A 21,483-nucleotide genomic window follows, 5' to 3' on the forward strand; every position below is an offset into this window, starting at 1 on the left:
GTGCTGCGTTTTTCCTGTTCAAACCTGTTTTAGTTTGTGTTTTTTGCCTATTCAAGCAGTGAATTTCCCATGCAGTTGGCTTTTCTAGTTTGAGTTCTTCCTCAGTTGCCCATTTTTTCTTATGTTTAAAAGTCTTTATTGGATCTTTGGGATTCTTCCCTCATAAGAAACATTAATTACAAGGGGGATTAACATTTTATTTGAGAATCACAGTTTTCTAGGATTTAGAGTGCAGTGACAAATGAGCTAGACACACTGGATAACCTGCTAATTCATTTCAGTCTTAGGTTATGATCAATTGAATATTTGGTAATTTTGGTATTACTTTATTAGGTAGATTAAATAGGTTATCTATTCTTGGTTAGATCATTGTAGCTGTTATATTAAACCTTCTTTGTATCATTGTATTTCGCATCAAGTGATCAATGATAGTCTTGTGTTTACCCATTTTACAATTGTGAAGATAGATATGAGTTTTACCATGAATTTCTTTATATTGAATTTGAAGGGTGAATCTCCTTATATTGAATTTGAAGGGTTTACCACTTTACCACATAAACCTTGTTTGCCTTCTTTCCTCTTCTTTTCATTTTTTTTTTAAAGTTTATTTCATGATTTTTAATTTGGTGCGGAGGGAGAGGATGGATTTAATGGAACTTTCATGATAACTTTTGCGTTGGAGGAAATCAAGAAATCATGCGCCACTTGATAGTTTTGAGTAAGGGAGTAATATCTTTGGGACCTGGGGGATTTTCTTGTGGATTCAGTTAAAACAGCTACTAATACTTAACGAAAATAAAATTGTAAGCATCATTTTAACTTCATTTAATGAACTAATGACATGATGAAAACATCACTCTCCACTTAAAAATTCTGTGCCTGCTTCAGAGCTTAATTGAGCGACACATCAATGTTGAAGTTATCTGGTACTGTAGCAGAGAAAGGATCAATATTTGACTCTGGGATGATGCTGTTTAATTAGGCACTGTTTTTCCAGATGTGATGAATCTAAAATTTCTACCTCCTGCGCATACAAATTTTTCAACCCAAACAGAGTCTATATTAATGTGCTCTCAGCTTTGGTGTCCCAAAAAAAATACTGCTGTCAGTTCTAACAATCCATGAAAGGTAAAAAAAGGTTAAAACTGCTTATTTGTCTAAAATTATGCTCAAATCAACTTCGAGCATGTCTAAGTGTCATGTCCCGTGCTTTGCTTTGGTCTTTGGCCCAATGCATGTTTTAAATATGCTATGCACTGTTATGTATCTGGATTCATAGCCCGAAAAATGTGCACTTTTTGGATTTGTCTTCAGGAAAAAAAAACAAGAATTATTTTCGATAGGGCTTGGCATACTTATCTTGAACTTGGACAGAAGCATAAATACAATTTTGTTCCTGCTTCCAGAAAAAATTTTGGTCAAGACACCGGATGATCAGACATATTATGGAAGAGTTTAACCAGTGTAATGGTCATTATGCTGGGAGCTTTAACATTGGGAAGTTCAGCTGGAAATGGTTCTGTGGCTACTGATCAGTGTAAAAGCATTATACTGTGTTTCTTTTTCATGCAAGTTTTGTTCCTCAAATTGTATTCATTTTTGGCCGATTTTGCTTTCAAAAAATTGATTAAATTCTTTTAGGTAATAAATCTTTGGCACGGGGTAGGGTGACCTAGTCCTAGTTGATTCAACCCTCACAAGCAAGCATACACACTCAAGACACTTAAATTAAGAATTCAATTAATCAATATAAACACAATAAACCATGCTATATTTCACATGTTTCAGGATTTTGAGAAGCTATATGATGTTGAACAGATTAAAGTCCCAAGAGTTCTTTCACAAAGGAATTAAGTTAAATTGCGGAAAGATGCTACTGCAATATATCCAATGGCTCACTAACGTTCCCATTTTGACAATAACCAAAAATCATCGCATTCCATGAACCTAGATCTCTAAATCATATCATCGAACAATTTAGCAGCGATACCCACAATTCCAAACCTGCAATACATATGAACCAAGGAAGCTGTCACAAAGACATCCCACTCAAAACCTAGTTTAAAAGCCCAAAAATGAATCTTCATCCCATTTACCAAATCTCCACAAGCTTTCAGCACTGGAGGAAATGTGTAGAAATCAGGTCGAACTCCTGAACCCAATAATAATTGATAAAAACAATTCAAAGCATCATGGAAACATCCATTGCGAACATAAGTAGAGACCATAGAATTCCAGGCATATGCATCTTTCTTTGGGATCTGATAAAAAATGCTGCGAGCAAAGGTGACATAACCGTGGTATCCATAAAGGTTAACAAGCTTAGAGACGATGAAGATGCTTTGAGCTTTCCCCATCCCCACGAGAAGCATGTGAAGCCTCTTAGCAAGCTGAATGTTATTGCATGAACGGAATAGAACATCAATTTCAGTCTCTTTGTTCTTGTTTCCAACTCCGTGGTATGAAATTTGTGTTGAGCTTGCAGTTGTCAAGGATAATTGATTTTGGGCAAGCCGTGCAGATGGGAGATATTTTGAAATGCACCTACCTTCGTAGGTTGGCGCCAATCTGAGCATAATTGAGAAGAGTAAGACATTTAGCCAATCATACAACTAGTATTGGTTAATGTTGTTACGATTTTTCGCTTCCAAGTACAACCAAATGCAAAAGAGCAGTTCATAAGAAATTCAATTGGATACAAGTGAAATCAAGATCGATAATAGTGTTCAAATGCAAGCACAAGATGGTATTACATAATGAGTTTGAAGGATGAAGTAAGCATACCTGAACATGCATGTAGTTTCGCTATAATAATGAGAAATTAATGATTTTTTGGTTGAAAGGGAAGTTTGACTTGCAGGCACCACAATAGCCACGCATTAGGTTCGGGGGGAGAGACAGAGAGAGAGAGTGAAAGTGCGATGATAGGGTTTAAGGGTTTAAGTCCGGTTGATGAGGGTTTAAGGCTGAAGGCGTTCCTGCGACTTCTTGCCTGCTCGGTGACACACAAACGCGCAGAATCGTTAAATCGCGGAAAGGGCATCCAAAGCCCTTTTTTTCCCATGATCAAAATCTATTTTCAGACACTAGGTTGTGTTTGGATAGTAAACTTGGATATAATTTCATAGTTTATTTTATTTAAATTTATATAAAATTAAATTTAAATTTAAAATTTAAAATTTATACACTAGTTGTCAAACATTTTAAAATAACACTATACCTTTTTATTTGTAAATTAATTATAGAAAATCGAGCTATTATTTATGTTAAGTGATTATTGATATTATTTTTATTTTTTATTTTCATTTTAATAAGGTGGCAACAACACATTTATTAGGTGTTTTTTCCCTTTTTTTTTGTTTTTTTTATATAAAAATATTTAATAAAGGTTCGGTGAGAACTTTATTTCCCATTTTAATGCGAAGTAAAAATCGCTGGATGGAGGTCGCAACAACACATTTATTAGGAGTTTTTTACTTTTTATGTAAAAATATTTAATTAAGGTTCGCTGGGAACTTTATTTCCCACTTTAATGTGAAGTAAAAATCTGTTGATGGTCTAGCAATTTTTAAGCAAAAGACGTTGGACCATCCAACGAGATTTAAACAAGGAGGGCTGCCTGTTGGTTGACGCGTTATGGTCAAAGCTTGTTGGATGGTCCAACGTCTTTTCGCTTAAAAATCGTTGAACAATCCAGCGAGTTTTGCTTAGGAGAGCCAGGCGCTGATTGACGCATAGTAACAAAAATCGTTGGATCATCCAACGAGTTTTGCTCAGGTTTTTTAAGTCTTACTCCATTTTTTCTCGCGAAATTGTAGAGTAGCAAGCCGAAGAGAAAGGACAACTGACCGACTGGACAATTGGACGCTGCAGCAGGTGACCATTGCAGCCGATGGAAGAGGGGATTGTTGTTAGATAAGGGGGGAACCGAACGTTAGGAAAGAAAGTATTATATAAATGGGAGAAGAGGTGTGTTTCCTTTTGCTTAAACTTTGATATCATTTCGTTAAAATTTGATTCAAAAATTGTGTCAGTTTGTGGTATAAATTAGTATTTGATACATTCAATTTGGTTGTATTTAAGCAAATTTTGTGATTGGAAGCATGATTTGGAAACCCTCAATTTGAGGTTAGGGTTTATTCTTTTTTCCTATTTAATTTATTTGAATTAGTTATTGTTTTCATGTGCAATTTGTCGAGTGGTATCTCCTTGACCAAGTTATGTGGGCAATTTAGCTATCGCTAGGGCATTCCCGACCCCTTCTGACATCGGGAGTACATCTACATGCGCACAACCTCTACGCAGTTGATGGACACGGTTAAGGGGTGACCGGCAATTTAGCTATCGCTAGGGCATTCCCGACCCCTTCTCGACATTGGGGGTACATCTACGTGCGCACAACCTTTATGCAGTTGATGGACACGGTCAAGGGGTGACCGACTGGATGACTTTTCACGGGATGTATGTGGATCCATGACAACATCGAAGAGAGCATATCATCCTAGTGGAGTTCGAGGATGGTCCTTTGCATTAGGATGACCCATACTTTAGGTTGTATAGGACCATCACACGACACTTTGTGGACAGGACCATCGCTGTATATATGAGTCTAGTATGTAGACATTAACCCACACATTGTACTTTTGTTATGTGGATTTTATTATATGAATGTATTAACTAAATTTTGTTATATACTGCATGATGACGTACTATAAGAGGTAGATATGATCTCTCAAGATCATGCAGTACATGGATTGGTGAGAGCTGAATTGATGATTGTCCACGAGGACGGACAATGGACCAATGTACCTCGACCTGACCCGCTTACACGAGGAGGTCGAGGAGCTCCAGTACGAGGAGGACATGCTCATTGTGCATCCAGTGGTTCACGGAGCTACTCAGGTGAGTCGCCTGTTGTACATACTAAGTACGTATTTGGCTCGTCAGCACCCTATGCATGTTCGATAGGAGCTGATATTGCGAAGGCGTCCAGCAACAGGTCGTACGCTGCAAATGTTCCTTCATTCTCCAGGTCTTCAAGTTTAAGTACCCCGTACGACTCTGCTACCACCCCATCCATGTCATTCCTGTTAGACGACAGTCTAGATGCGGAGGACGCGGATGCACCAGTCATGCCACCTCGTTCCCGTCTTGCACCATTATATATTTTGTCTCCCCATCTGCTTCATATGGCTGATGATGATGCAATACCTCAGGGTGGAGATGATAGGCATACAGGACGATGACAGGGCAAGAGACCAGATATAGATGACCAGCAAGGAGAGGGCGGACACAGACGGCAGCCACCCTGATACCAGAGACCACCTGCGTGTGGCACTTGAGTAGGCATTTATTGTATATGTACTTTACCCCTATATTGTGTCGTACAGTAGCCTAGAGAGGTCTAAATAGTCTAAAAATGGGCTTCAAATCAAAATTTGTTTCTCCTTCCTTTTTAAGAAGAAAAAAAAAAGAAAAAAAATAAAAAATCGAGGCTTGTCTTTATCACACAACAATCCCACACATAGACAAGCCTTGAAGTAGGGGCATTTGTAGGCATTAAAAAAATATGAATGCCTAAAATTATTATTTTTAGTTAAAAATAATATATATATAGATTTAATTATTCCAGTGGATTCAATACTGGGCCACATGTAAAAAAAGGATTTTGGTTTTAATGAAAAGACATGCTGGTTTGGCCGTTGTCCTATCTAGGGGTTCCTTTGGGAGGTAATGCTAGATCACCTAGTTTTTGGGATCTAGTGGTGGAGTGTCCAAGCGTTTAGATGGGTGGAAGGGATCCCTTTTTTCTTTGGAAAGGAGGATTACACTAATTCAAGTCTATCTTTCTAGTATTTTGTTCGTGTTTTTTTTTTTTTCTTTTATAGTTTTAAAATTCCAGTGGCAGCCGCTGGTAAGGATTGAAAGAATTATGAGAGATTTTCTTTGCTCAAGGGTTGCAGGTTCTAGAGATCATTTGGTGAGTTAGGAGGTCGTTTGTAGGACTAAGAGGGAGGGTGGTTTGGGTCTTTGAGATTTGGTGTCTATGAACACTACTATTTTGGCTAAATGGCTCTAGCAGTTCCCGCTAGAGGTTTCTTCATTGTGGCATAAAGTTATCAAAAGTAAGTTTTGACTTGATGGGAATGGATGGGATACTAATTTGGGCTTTAGATGCTCTTCGCGAAATCCGCGGTAAGCTATATCTTAGATTTACCCCTTCTTTATTCCCCATACAAGATTTTTTTTGGGTAAGGGTTGTAATATCCATTTTTGAAAAGACCTTTGCATGGAGAATGTTGTTCTATCCACCTATTTTCCTTGCCTTTTTTGCTTGAGCTTAGTGAAAAATGGTGCCATTTCTTCATTTAGTGTAGACTTGGGCGGTCCTTTACCTTCCTGGGATTTTCGCTTCAGGAGAGCCTTGAATGATAGAGAAACTATTGAGCTATCTTTTTTGTTGATTATGTCGAATAATTGTAGGGCATCTCTCGAAAATGATAGTCGGTATTGGTTGTTGGATTCTTCTGGAGTTTATTCTTGTAAATTTTTCTTCGAATTCTGGGTTGAGACAAATTTCTCCTTTCCACTCTACAAGGTTACATGAAAGGTCAAACCCCCTCCTTCCCCCTCCCGCCCCAAAATCAAAGTGTTTCTTTGGTTGGTTGTGCTCAATTGGATAAAGACTAATGATTGTTGCAGATGAGGAGATCTTTTAAGGCTCTTCTTCCTAATTTTTATATGCTTTGCTTTGATTGTTTAGAGAATGTTTTGACATCTTTTCTTGCATTGTGATTTTGCATGGAAGTTTTGGAACAAGTTATTCAGTTACTTTGAAAAAAGCTTGGTTTGTCCTAGAACAATGGAGTTCTTGGCAATTTCTTTTGTGGGGTTTGAGAGGAAGAAAAAAGGAGTTGCATTATGGAATTGTGCTTTATTTGCAGTGTTTTAGGGCTTGTGGAAGGAATGTAATCTACATATTTTTTAAGGAAAGAAGTTACCATATTGGTTGGGGTCGGAAAAGGTTCTTTTTATGGCTTCTTTGTGGAATGTGGGCTGTGGAAATTTCAACAGAATGTGTGTTTTAGATGTTCAACGCGATTGACAGCTTCTTCTTAGGGTGTCTTGAGTTTCTTTTGTCCCTTTTTATTTTTGTATTTTTTCATTTTTGGTTTTCCTAAGGATTATTATCAGACTTTGCTAAGGAGATGTCTTCTCTCATGATTGTATATTCTTTCTTTATCTAATGAATTTCTTTTTTTTATCAAAAATAAAAAGAAGTGCTTGACAAATTGAAATATGGTTAGCTAGTCCATTTTCCCAAACTCCATACACAAGGGCACATGAAAAATATGGGAACTTTGCCACCTTAGTCTTGGCCTATAAAAGCTCTCATTGGCTCCTTGAAAAGGGGGTTCGCAAGACAACATGGATCAAGACTTTTTGGTATTCTCTTGAAGCTAGTGCCTAATGTACTACGAAAAACAACACGTAAGAGAAGGATAAGAAGTATTCGACCTTTTTTTTGTGATCTGCTGTTCAATTAAGCACCTATTTTCTTTCAAAAAAGGGGAAAAGCTCATTTTTAGATTAAAATCATATTTTTCTGGGCTTGAAAGCCTATAACTAGTTTACATGCTCTAACTTAAAGAGGCATGTTGCTAGGGTTTCGTAACACCCTCTTCTTTTCTTGTCTCTTTAAAGTGCCGCCACTCTTTTACACACCATCCCATGCTACACTGTTGACAAGGGTTATGAATAGTTAATCTATAGCACTGTGCATCTAGCATCGTTGCAATCATCATTCTCAGATTCTCAAATCACAGGTACTCAATCCTCTTTTATTTTATTTTATTTTTTGGGGTGTGGTTTTTAATAAAACTTGGCTAGCATCGTTGATGGACTATTAGTTTGAAGCATCCTGATTGAATCTCCAATCAAATTGGCTGGATGAATGTTTCAATCACATGACATATGATTTCATGGTTACATCGTTTGTTGTTCATCAATTGGTAGGGATGATGCTCTTGAGACACCATATCTAACACATATAGCAATGCAAACCATTGCTAGAGCATACTAGATTATCACCAAAGCTAGGCACCCTTACCATCCTACAAATGATCTACAACTGATGTTCAACAGGTACGCTTCTACTGTTTACTCAAATAAACTTTCATACTTACCTGGATTGCATGTATCTTGTGGTTTGAGAGCTGCAATCAACGTCAATTTTTTTAATCGACAAAATTTAAGAAACTAGGGTTATAAAGTCTACTTAGACCAATATCTATTAGTTAATAAATTTGACTGCTAGAAATCACTAAAACCATGGTGCTTCTTTGCAATCACCGAATAATCAAGGAAGCCAAGACACAAGTATGATCATTATTTTAAATCAAAAGAATTGACATTCCTTATGAAAGATTTGGATCAAAATAGACAAGAAGGTTGTCGTTGTTCAAACTTGAATTTTGGAAATGTAGAAGGTTGTTGTTGTTCAACAATTAGATTTAAGGTTGAGATTTTGCATCTTAAACCCATTTTGGACAGACTCATGTGAATGCTAGAAGTTGTTCCTAGAATCTTTGCCATGTTTTTCCGTGGAGGATATAGGAACATGTTGAAGTATAGGTGTCCAATCACATGTTGGAGAAGAACAATGGTTTTTGTACGTGGCTGCATAAGGAGGAGAAATAGAAAAGATCACTTGCATGTCTACTCCATGCATTCAAGTGAGGCAAAAGGAATATTTTCTTTTACATGTGGCTAGAGGAAAACATGAAATACTTTGGGAAGTGGTTGAGTAAGTGGCAGCATCATAAGAAAAAGAATGGAATCTTGTACCAGGGAGAGAGTGAGATGGAATTTAAGTGGTCCATAAAATTTAAGTGGTTGATGAGAGAGGATTGGTGGTGCAGAGAGGGAGAGAGAGTTGGCAAAATTAATGTGGTTCATGAGAGAAAAATGGTGGTTTTGAAAATATTAATGTGGTCCATGTGAGAATGGTGGTTCATGGAATTTAAGTGGTCCATAAAATTTAAGTGGTTGTTGAGAGAGGATTGGTGGTGCATGTAATTTTTAAGTGTTTATGGAATTTAAATGGTCTATGATAGAGGATTGGCACTCTATGCAATTTTTTTTTAAGTGGTCCATGGAATTTAAGTGGTTCATGGGAGAGGGTTAGAATTTGACTTGTCTTGTTTATTTGTCCTTCAAAAATCATATATGCATACACATACATGCGTACATACATACATACATAAATATGTATATGCTTGTGTGTGTGTGTGTGTACTGCTTGTTCGCCTCTCTCTCCACTTTCTTTATCATTTTTATTCATTTTTTTTCACTATTTTTTGTTTAGGACTTATTTGCAATGTTAGCTTTGTTCCACTATTTGTAATTTTATTGGTATAAGAGGTAGAGTACTAGTGTCGTTGCTCGAATTTCCTTTATCTCATGTGTTTTCTAACGCAAGTTGCTTGCATTCTTATGACTTCATGATTACATTTTTTTTTTTTTTCGCTTCAATTACACAATATTGCCGGTGATATGACTCACAATAGTTCCATGAAACATTTTTACTTGCTAGTCTTACTCACAAGCACTCTTGCCCACCTATAATAATCCTTATAATGGTCGGAGTTGCAATGAATCCTTTGGACTCATCGTGTGATATTTTCTTAGCTGGTGGTCTGATTTGCTGGATTTTTGACCATTCATGATGTTCTTACTAAGTAGTCCGACTCGTTATGGTTACTTTCAAATTTACCATGCAATGTTACTACCCGTGGTTTGACAGAATGTGGCTCATTTGGGGTATTTTTTAGGCTCCTACTTAGTGATGCAATTCGCAACAACTCTCTTTGGTTATTGTGCAATGTTCCAATGTGTGTTCAATTTGGTGGTCTTTTTGGCCATTCTGTAGTGATCTTACCTAGTGGTGTGACAACTTTGTGGATTTAATGTGTGATGTTCCCCTCCCACAATTCGATTTGCAAGTTCTTTTTAATCACTCGACAAGGATTATACCCTGTGGTGTGACTTGCAACAACTTCTTTTGGACTTGCCGCGTGATGCTCTCACCTTGATGCGTAGCCTGTTAATGGCGATCTTGATGGTTTTATCTCTTTATTTTGATGCCCTTTTTCGTTTTTCCTCTTTTTTTAAATTTTGAAATAGAAAATAACCATTTTCAAGAAAACTATTTATGAAAACCCCCTTTGGGATGATGATAATGATGATACCAATGAGGGAACATAGTTCATCGTGCACTAGCCTATTATTGTTAGCTTCTCTGGTGACTAGGACATGCTTGTCGTCCTTCTGATCCCTAGTAATGTTGGAGAGATGATGCTGAGAGAAAACCTGTTTTGTTATCTTCACATCATCAAGATGTTGCTCATGCTAAGCCTTTCAATGAACTTCTCAACTAGTTACAATCCAAGAATGCGAGTTCAGGTGCACATTTTTTGTTTTTTTAGAGAATTCTCATACATTTCTTTTTATTGGGAGTGGCATGTTACAATGCAAGGACTTCCTAAACAAAGTCCATCTCCTAGATGTTGTTTATGGCTCCTCGATTACATATGGACCCAATGCAAGCATCATCCGTGCTCTCCGTGAGCATTGGTGTCCAAAGACTAACTCACTACATATTAAGAGGATGGGAGAAATCTATATCTCTTTGTGAGACTTGTGCAAGATGGGTTGTCGTCCTATTGTAGGATCCTTTTTTTTTTTTTTCATGAATTTCGCTCTGCAACAAAACTTACAAGTAGGGAGAGGAAAGGAAAACCGTACCTTCCTTTTAGTTGTCGTCATTTGTTCATTGCCTACCATCATCTTCAAGATCAACTGAAAAAGAAACCCAAAATCAATTTTTCTAAATGGGTTTAGTTTTGGTTAAAGAGCTTGTGAAAGTACTATAATCCTACTAAAAGATCAAATATGAAGTCTTATCTTGTCAAAACCTGTTCAAAATTTCTCTTCTTGTGTCAGTGATTTTAGACTTGTAAATTTGGATGTGCTAGATTGTGATCGGTGTGAGACACATCTCGCGGCCTTCCTCTTATGCTAGTTGTGTGCTTTTATACTCCAGTGAATGATCTGGGCTATATTCAACCTAGGACCTTTAAGGTTGCTTCTTTGATGGTGTGGACTACACTTTGTAATTCTTGTATTAGCCAATACAATAAATATGTCCACCTCTTCAGGACTAACAAGTATTTCTCAACTCTTCGAATAGAGGATCACCATGTTGTGGAGCCTTGTCTACTTTTACCAGGACGTACGAAGTGGCTTGGAAGTAATTATCATTTTGGCAGTCGAGAACAATTATTTCATTTTTGTAGGAAAGTGTTGACTTTATTCGGTGTTCACATTTTTTATTCTCGGACAAGTTATTACGTTTGGAGCTCAGATCACCTTGTTATGCCAATTGGTGGTCTCATATGAATGCTCCTAGTTTACATCACGATGTGATCATTAGCAATTGAAAGTGCATGTGCAATTTGGATGATTAACCACAATCTTGAACCACAATATTCATTTATCTCATTTTATTAAAATTGGTTGATGATGAATGCATTACAAATTTACAACTTTATCTTGTGGAAGCAAATAATAAAAAATACACAATAAAAAAACCAAGATAATCACTAGAGGCTCTTCAACTCTTCTTGAACCTCTTCTAATAATCCAAGCTTGGATTCTAGACTCTACTTACTTCCTCTTGACTTAAAGGAGTAATGTTTTTAATAGCCCAAAATTGCGTATTTATGGTAGTCATCTTCGTTTGATTAGCAATCCGAATCTCTTTAGTGGAAATGTTTGACTAAGTTTCTTCTTGTGTGCCTTTATAGACTCCATTTCTCTCTCAGTTGCTCGTATTTATCATCAGCTAGAGTCAATTCATCCCTCAATGAGTTGCACTCCTATGTTTACAAATTATAATCATTATGAGTGGATTGTTCATTGCTAGAAATTCTATTTGAAAAGCTTTGCTTGAGTGCAAAGAATCGAGTAACTTGCTCTAATTAATGCTTAGCATGATCTTGTAAATGGGATGCATCAACCCTTCACATACAAATTGTGAAATTGATGCTGCCAAAGACACCTTTTAGGGCAGGTACTTTCTCAACGGGAGTTTATCTTAGCATGTTTTTCACAACATTTCCATGGTTAGAGCCGCTAGGTGATCAGTCCTAGAAATCACAGTGTGCCTGGAAGATAGAAGTTTCTATTTGAGGAGTGCTAGACTCAATATTTAGACAATTGATGGTAACGTCTTTTCTCTACCCAACTATTTGCAGCTACTTCCACGAGATTATCACTACCAAGCCAAGCCTTTTTGTAATAGTTATCTTCTTGAAAATAGAATTTTTTTTTGTTTCAAAAAAAAAAAAAGAAAAAAGAAAAAAAGAAAATGGAAATATTCATCAAAATAAAGAGATACAACAACTAAGACTTTCATTTGCAAGTTGGGCACCGTGGTGAGGACATTGCATGGTAAGTCCAAAAGGAGCCATCGTCAATCACACAATTGGGTAGAATAATTGTAGGTTAGTCAAAAAGGACTTGCGAATCAAACTGCAAGATGGGAACATCACACAGTAATTCTAAAAGGAATTGTTGGAGGCGCATTAGTGGGTAAGATCACTACATGGTGGTCAAAAGGACCCCCAAATCAAACCATTGGTTGGAACAACGCGATAACCAAAGAGAGTTGTTGTGAATTGGATCATTGGTTAGGAAGATAACAAAATATCCAAAATAAACCACCTTGAGTAAAACCACAAGGTAGGAACATCACAAAGTAATTCCAAAAGAAGTTGTTACAAGTCGGATCATTGGGTAAGAACATCTTGTATGGTCAAAGTCTTGTAAATCAAATAATGGGCTAAGAACATTGGCGATAAGTCCAGAAGGAGCTATTGTGAGTCCAACCATTGGGAAGGATTATCCTAGGTGGGCAAGAGTACTTGTGAGCCAAATTACCAAGTAAAAATGTAGCATGGAGTTGTGAGTCACATCATTGGGGGATATTGTGCAATTGAAGCAAAATAAAGAAATTGCAATCATCAAGTCATAAGAATGCATGCAATTTGTGTTAGAAAGCACATAAGATAAGGCAAATTGATGAGAAGGCGCTAGTACTCTACCTCTAATACCCATAAAATTACAAAAAGTGGAACAAAGCTAACACTGTCAAATTAGTGTTAGTGTTGAACCTGGAAAAAAAATGAATAAAAATGGTAAAAAAAAGGTGGATAAAGAGATAAATAAGCAGTATGCACACACACACACACACACACACACACACATATATATATATATATACACATATACACACATGTATGTATATATATGCGTGTGTGTATATTTTTATATAATTTTTGAAAGACAAAAAAAAAAGAAAGTCAAATTCTAATCCTCTCATGGACCACTAATCCTCTCTCATGGACCACTTAAATTCCTTGCACCACTTAAAAAATTCCATGACCACCAATCCTCTCTCATTGATCTCTTAAATTTTTATGGACCACCTAAATTTCATGAGCGACCATTTTTCTATCTTGGACCGCATTAATTTTCCGTCTCTCTCTCTCTTAGGTGCATGCTAGCAAGATGTGGGAATTCTCTCCATAACCCTCTTATGATGCTTGTATTTACATGTGTTATGTATGCAATTTCATTTCTCTCACCACTCAAGTACATGAACGGGTTTCTCTCTCTCTCTCCAGCAGATAGCCATACATGCACATACAGGATTCCATTCTATGTCTTATATTTTTGCCACTTAACCGATTTCCAAAGCATTTCATGTTTTCCTCTAGGCACATGTGATTGAAAATACTGTTTTTGCCTCACTTGAACAAATGGAGCAGGCTTTTAAGTGATATTTTCTCTTTTTCCTCCTCATGCGGCCATGTACAAAAACCACTGTTCTTCTCCAACATTTGGTTGGACACCTATACTTATAAAAATTCTAGGTACAACTTCTAGCATTCACATGAGTCCGAAATGGTTTTATGATGTGAAATTCAACCTTAGATCTAATAGTTGGATACAACTTATTCAGTTAAAAAGATTTGAGGTCTACATTTCCAAAATTCAAGTTTGGACATTGGCAACCTTCTTTTTTCTCTTTTGAGCGTAATCTTTTGTAGGGAATGTCAATTCTTTTAATTCGATAGAATGATCATAGTTGGTTTTGGCTTCCTTGAATATTTGGTAATTGCAAAGTAGCTCTATGATTTTTGTGACTTTTGGTAGTCAAATTTCTTAACTAACAAATATTGGTCTGGGAAGACTCCATAATCCTATTTCCCTGAATTTTGTTGATTAAAAAAATAATTCTATTTCCCTGAATTTTGTCGATTAAAAAAAATAAGGTTGATTGCAACTCTCAAACCTTAGGATACGTGCAATCCAGATAATAAAAGAGTATGAAAATTGATTTGAGTTGAGACTAGAGGCATACCTCTTGAAGATTTGTTATAAATCAGTTATGGGATGGAAAGAGTGCCTAGCTTTGGTGATATTCTTGTATGATCTAGCAGTGATTTGATCGCTATATGCTCCAATAAATGACTTTGGTAAGCGTTAAATATGGTGTCTCAAGAGCATCATCCCTGCTAGTTGAGGAAAAACAAATGTTGCAACGATGTAATTATATGTTATCTGATCGGAACATTCATTTGGCTTGTTTGTTCAACTAGGGTAATTCAGACTTATTGTCTATCAACGATTCTAGCCATGTTTTGTTTAAGGAGAGAGAGAGAGAGAGAGAGAGAGAGAGAGAGAGAGAGAGAGAGAGAGAGAGTTGAGAGATAGGATATGATGATTGTAACGACACTAGATGCATAGTGTTTATGGATGAATTGTTGATAATCCTTGCCGATTGCGTAGCAAGGTGGTGGTGTAAAAGAAAGAGTGGTGGCACTCTAGAAAGACAAGAAAAGGGGTGGGTGTTACAAAACCCTAGGAACGTGCCTTTTTAAGTTGGTGCATGTAGGCTAGTGATAGGCTTTGGAGACCAAAAAAATCTGATTTTAATCTAAATATGGGCTTCAAATCAAACTTTTTTTTTTTTTTCCCTTCTTTTTTACAATGTTCTAATTGGCTCAATTGAGACTTGCCTTGAGGCTTAATCTAGAATACCAATTCCCAAAAGGGCCAACACATTATACATTGAGGCTCATGCATTTTGAGTGTGCGATTCTCAAGTTAGATTTGGTTAGAATATTTTATTCCATGTTTATATAAAAGGAATGTGATTATATAAGTTGATTTTTAAAACTCTTAGACCTCGGCCCTTCCAAAATAAATCTTGAAAATAACATGAACTTTGTAATGTTATGGCTTTCTCTTGTAATGATCAAGCTAGCAATTTTTGAGTGTACGACAAGTAGTTTGCAAACTATATTAAACTTTTTTTCGCAATATATTTGTGATTTTTTTTAGTTTTTTATTTAGTTTAAAATTTATGTAATCTATTTACATATTTTTATCTATAAATAAAATTCTCAAAATGCTTACGGTCATATGCCTTAAGGCTTATGCCTCACCTCTTAAGGGCTAAAACGGCTTGCCTTACGCCTTTTGCCTTTTAATTTTTTTTAAATTAAAAAAACAAGCTTAATTTTGGGAAAAAATGGAAAGAGAAAGGGAAAAAGAACTTCAGGACTTGTGTCTTTATTGCATGAGGAGTTGGCACACATAGAAGCCTTCAAGTGGGGGCATTTGTGGGCATTAAAAAACATAAAGGCTAAATTCTTACTAGTTTATTTCAAGTTATTTTAGGTCTACCTCTACCCCTTCTATTGCCCCTCACAATAACTAGTTTTCTCCTTACTGGCGCACTATTTGGCCTACGTTGTAGATGCCCAAACCATTTGAGACATCCCTCCCTTATGCTACTTTCTACAGGAGTCACACCTAACTTCCTACGAATACGTTCATTCCTTAGTTTATCTTTAAATGTTTTACCACTCATCCATCTTAGCATTTTCATATTGGCAACTTACTGAATATATTGTTTCTTAATCACCCAACATTTTGATCCATATAGCATAGCTGGTCTTACAACTGTCCTATAGAACTTTCATATTAATTTTAAGGGTATTCTGCGATAAGCACTTCTCCATTTTATCGAACTTACTTTAACTCTATGCATTGCCTCTTCTTCAATTTCTTTCTCAGCTTGCATAATATATTCAAGGTGTTGAAATCTACAAGTGTTATTGATTCCTTGACCATCAAGTCTAACATTTTCTCCAATATTCTTGCTACTATGATTGAAATTACATTTTATATATTCTGTCTTATTTCTATTTCTCCTAGAACTTGTAGATTTTAAAGCTTTTATCCATACTTCTAACTTAGCTTCTACTCTACCCCTAATTTCATCAATCAAAACAATATCATTTGCAAACAACATATACAATGAAACCTCATTTTGGATACTCCTAGTGAGTTCATCCATCACTTGAGCAAGAAGATAAGGGCTCAAGGCAGATTCTTTGAGCCAGATCCTTGATGTTACACTTGTTGTGATTGAAAATTTCATAGCGTTTCCACTTGTAGTCCTAATGCTAGTCATTACTCCATCGTACATATCCTTAAAGACATCAAGTATACCTACTACATACACAATGTTTTTTTTCTCTAAAACCCACCATAGAATTTCTTTAGGTACCCTATCATATGCTTTATCTAAGTCAATAAAAACGATATGCAAGTCCCTCTTTTTCACCTAAACTTTGTAATTAATCTTCCTAAAAGATATATATAGCTTCTGTAGTAGACAACAACACTTTCCTATAGTTTCACTGTATGACTCATAAGTTTAATTCCACAATAGTTATTACATTTTTTAATATCTCCTTTACTTTTTTTTATATAGGTATTAAAGTGCTTCACTACTTTTTCTCCATTCGTCTGGCATTTTCCTAGTTTTTATAGTTGTGTTAATTAGAATAGTTTGTCATATAATTCATTATCACCTAGGCATTTCCAAACTTCATTTGGGATGTAATCCGATCTTATAGTTTTTCCATTTTTCATTTTATTAATGCAATCTTAGCTCCATTAACTCTAATTTTGCAAATAGATATCATATTTTAGTCTTTTGCTCATTTGTCAATTCTAAATCTAAACCTTCTACTTGGTTTTCATTAAATAGCTTACTAAAGTAATTTTGCCACCTTTCTTTTTTGTCTTCTTCCTTAAGCAAGACAATATTATCCTCATTTTTTATACATTTAATATTACCTAACTCCTTGCTCTTTCTTCTTCTAGCTCTAGCAAGTTTAAATATGTCTCTTTCCCCTTATTTTGTATCTACTCTAGCATATAAATTATTAAATGATATATGTTTACCTTCACTAAAGACCTTTTTTTGCATCTTTTGATGCCTCTTTATACCTTCAAAGTTTTCCATGTTTCTGCATTTTTGCCATGTTTTATGCTAAATACTTTGTCTTTACAACTTTTTGGACATAAACAAGAATTTTAGACATCTTGATCCCACCACCAACTTTCTTTGCTATCCAAGAATCTTCCTCTTGGTTTACCTAAAATATCTTTTATCTATTTAATAGAACTAGCTATCCTACTCTAAAGAATGTTTGTTTGTGTTTACACTATCCTCTATTGTCGAATCACCATCTTTGATAATTTTATATTTAAATTTTGTTATATTTTCTCTCTTTAGATTCCAGCACCTATTTTTATTGCATTGATTTACAGTATCCTGTCATTTTCATTTTCTAATACATATATCTAACACTTAACTAAAACTCTTTTCTTATGTGGTTAATCTTTCAAATGGGATAATTTTACAATCCTTACATAATAAAAGATCGACCCTGTTAGATGATAAAAAATCTATTTGACTTCTATTTTTTCCACTCTTGAAGGTTATTAAGTTTTCTTCTCTCTTCTTAAAGCAAGTAATCGTTATAATAAAATCACGTGGTATGGCGAAGTCTAAAAATCATATCTGCAGGCTCATTTTATCTTTATATCCATGTCCTTCATGTATCCTCTCATTAACTTTATTATCCTCTACAATTTGTTCATTCAAGTCAACTCCTATAAATATTTTTCTTATCCATGAGATCCTTTATATAATACTCTGTATCTTTCCAATATTGTCTTGTAATATTTTCTGTTAAACTTATTTGAGAAGTATAAGCACTAATGACGTTTATTATCTCTTGTCGTAAGACCATGTTGATTTTTATGATTCTATACTTTACTCTTTTGACATGTGCAACAATATTTTAAAGTCTTTATCTATGATGATTCTTGCCCTATTCTTATGTTTTTCTTTTCTAGTTCACCAAAGTTTGAATATGAAATTTTCAATTTCTCTAGCTTTCATCCCTACCCACTTAGTTTTTTGAAGCAAGATTACATTATTTTTGTTCTAATTATTGTGGCCACTATCTCCATGATTTATTCCTAAGTGTCTATATTTCAAATTGCTAATTTAATTCTAGTCTTCTGAACTAATTTCTTTACCTGCCTACGTCCAAAATGATGTGAAAATCCTCGCATATTTGACACCGTACAAGAGTGCCAACATGTCTCGCCGCTTCAGGATGACTTAGCCTACCCTTGCCCACTTTTCGCTACATCCAGATGGTATAAGTGCAATGAGTCACTCACAGGAGACGCTTCAACTAATAATTAGTAAAGATTCATATCATAATGATCTAACAAGTTTTATGTTGATTGTCAACCCTCCTCCTTTACTCGAGCTTGGGACTAGTTGTGTCTGAAAAGATTAGGACATCAAGTGTGTCATAGTAGTAGTGCATTTTTTTTATTTTTTTTTATTTTTAATTTTTGGTGTAAAGTATGAACAACAAAAACAACAACAACAACAACAACAACAAACCTTGTCTTGCGTTTCAAACGTCCAAAACATTTTAACCGCCCTTCTCTTATCTTCTATTGGTGCTATGCTTAACTTATTGTGAATATGTTCATTCCTTTTTTTTTTTCTAATAGAGAATGACACCTCCTTTTTTTATTTGAAAACCTCGCACTTATGGTGGAGGAAAACCGTGATTACAACAAAACAAGCTACAAACAAAAAGAAATGAAACGAAGACAAAACAACACATTAGACTCTTAAATTAGGAATACCAATTTTGTCAAGTTGTATCATGCCTCTAACTAGATGAGGTAAAGAATCAAACTCTAGATATCTCATAGTTGTGCCCTCCGCTCCTTGACGTGCCAAGAAGTCTGTAGCCTTATTTCCTTCTCTGAATTGGTGAGCAATGGTGAAATTAATCATAGAAAGAGCCTCAAGCAACTTTTCTCAAAAATCCCACAAATACCATACCATGCAATTCCGAAAAATAACCCAATTAACCACTACATTAGAGTCACATTCAATCTCCACATTCATATAACCCATATCTTTACACATCCGCACTCCCTTCGTCAGGGCCCTAAGTTCAGCTTTATTGTTAGAGTCATAGCCAAAGAAGGAAGAAAAATCACTCAGGAAATCCCTACTGCAACCTCGAATCACACCACCCCCTCCACATGTCCTTGGATTCCCACGGCAACTACCATCTACTTTCAATTTTTCGGACCCAACCCGAGGTTTCCTCCACCTAACCACACAATGAGTCCGTGCCTTCAGAGTGATAATTGGAATCTCAAGAGTACTTAGAATCTTGCTATCCTGAGTAGAAAGGGTTCCGCTTGATCTCATATTCTCCGAAATCCTCCTAATCCAAACCTTGATTGCCAACCAAATTCCTTCAGCCGATTCCTTAGCACCTTCCATTCGGGCTCTACAACGACGCATCCAAAGTCTCCAAGTTATTAAACTCGGCAAGATACCAATGATTACACCCCTCTGAGTCGATTTCTTAGCATAAGTAAACCATTGTTGAACACAACAAATGCAAGAAACTGCAGTCGTACAAGGAACCCCCAAGGCTGTAGCGGCAAAATCCCAAACCTTCACAGCAATCTTGCTCGAACAAAGCACATGATTCAAGGTTTCTGTTTGCCCCAGTTTGCAACAGTTACACCGAGAAGCAAGAGCAATTCCCAAGGATTGAACTTTCTCATCCAATGACAAGCTGTCAAAACGAGCCTTCCAAACACATACGCTAACCTTCTTTGGCAAGAGATTGTGCCACAACCAATCCATATCCCTTACATGTGGCCCTTTGACTCTAATTAAATTGCATGCACTTGATGACGTGTAACTTCTTTTATCATTGAGTTTCTAAGTTAGAATATCCTCCCCTGGTCTCCCACAAGCAATATTCTGGATGACTTCTTCGGCTTTGTCACTACCCACCAACTCCACTAAGTGCTGTCTATCTCAGACACCATCCACCTACACATCTTTAATATTAAGCAGAGGGTTTTGAATATTGTTAAATTGTAGACAAAGCGGGCCACTAGCCAACCAATTATCAAACCAAAACGAACCTTTGCCATTCTTTACCTTCAGCTGCACATTCTCCGTCACCTGAGGTAAAACCCACATAACTGATTTCCAAAAACGAGAACTCGAGTCTTTAGGAACCACCATAGAGATATGTCCTTGTTTCACATATTTAGCACGGAAGAATTTTGTCCAAAGATTATCTAAAGTCATGAGTCTCCATGCAAATTTCATATGTAGAGATTTTTGAACTTCACCAAAATCACAAACACCCAAACCACCCTCACTAGTGGGCTTGCACAGCTTAGACCACGAGCACCACTTCACTTTCGGCTTTCCATTTATCTCACCCCAAAAGAACGTTGAGAGGATAGAATTCATATTCTTGTGGACTGCCTTCGGAATGTCTAATACCACCAACAAATGAGTCACCATACAAGTGAGAACATGCCTTAAAGAATTAGACGACCACCTTGCAAGAGCAGCTTTAACTTCCACCCAGCCACCTTCCTTTTTTATTTTTTGAACTAAAGGTTCCAAGGATCTAATCGTTAAACGCCCAGAAATGAGCGGGACACCTAAGTAAATGACCGGGAAAACTCCCTCCACAAATCTCGTTAATCTTATAAGACTCCGCTTCCACCATATTGGAATTTTCTTTGAAAAGAAGACAGCTGATTTTTCTTTGCTAATCATTTTCCAGACCACTGCTCATAGATCCCCAAAACTTTAATAAGACACTGCATGGATCGTTTCTCCCCATTAAGAAAAACCAAAATGTCATCTGCATAGAGTAAATGCGAAATCAAAGGAGCCCCCACAGGGTGTGAAAAACAGCCAATACGCCCCTCCTCATAGTTTTTCTACAGCAAACGAGATAAAATGTCCTCCATGACAATAAATAGATAAGGCAATAACTGGTCTCCCTGCCTTAAACCTCTTGGGGGTTTGAAGAATCTTTTGTAAGAACCATTCATTATAATGGAAAACCAAGGAGTCCGAATACATTCAGTCACCAACTTACAAAAATTTGAAGAGAAAGTAAAACC

General features: G+C 36.2%; 2 protein-coding genes across 2 annotated transcripts in view; one reads left to right on the forward strand and one right to left on the reverse strand.

The window, feature by feature from the left end:
• Window positions 1-21,483, forward strand: part of LOC131156543 (uncharacterized) — a 54,135-nt gene that overhangs the window by 25,914 nt on the left and 6,738 nt on the right. Inside the window, exon 2 of the mRNA XM_058110314.1 lies at window positions 1,407-1,537. The gene's annotated coding sequence lies outside the window, so the exon portion shown is untranslated. The remainder of the gene's footprint in view (window positions 1-1,406; window positions 1,538-21,483) is intronic.
• On the reverse strand, window positions 20,384-21,130 carry LOC131155863 (uncharacterized mitochondrial protein AtMg00310-like). The gene has a single exon (XM_058109313.1). It carries the CDS (start codon window positions 21,128-21,130, stop codon window positions 20,384-20,386), a length of 747 nt encoding a protein of 248 aa, XP_057965296.1.

The sequence above is a fragment of the Malania oleifera genome, chromosome 5, assembly GCF_029873635.1.
Source record: "Malania oleifera isolate guangnan ecotype guangnan chromosome 5, ASM2987363v1, whole genome shotgun sequence".
In the NCBI taxonomy this organism is placed as follows: Eukaryota; Viridiplantae; Streptophyta; class Magnoliopsida; order Santalales; family Ximeniaceae; genus Malania; species Malania oleifera.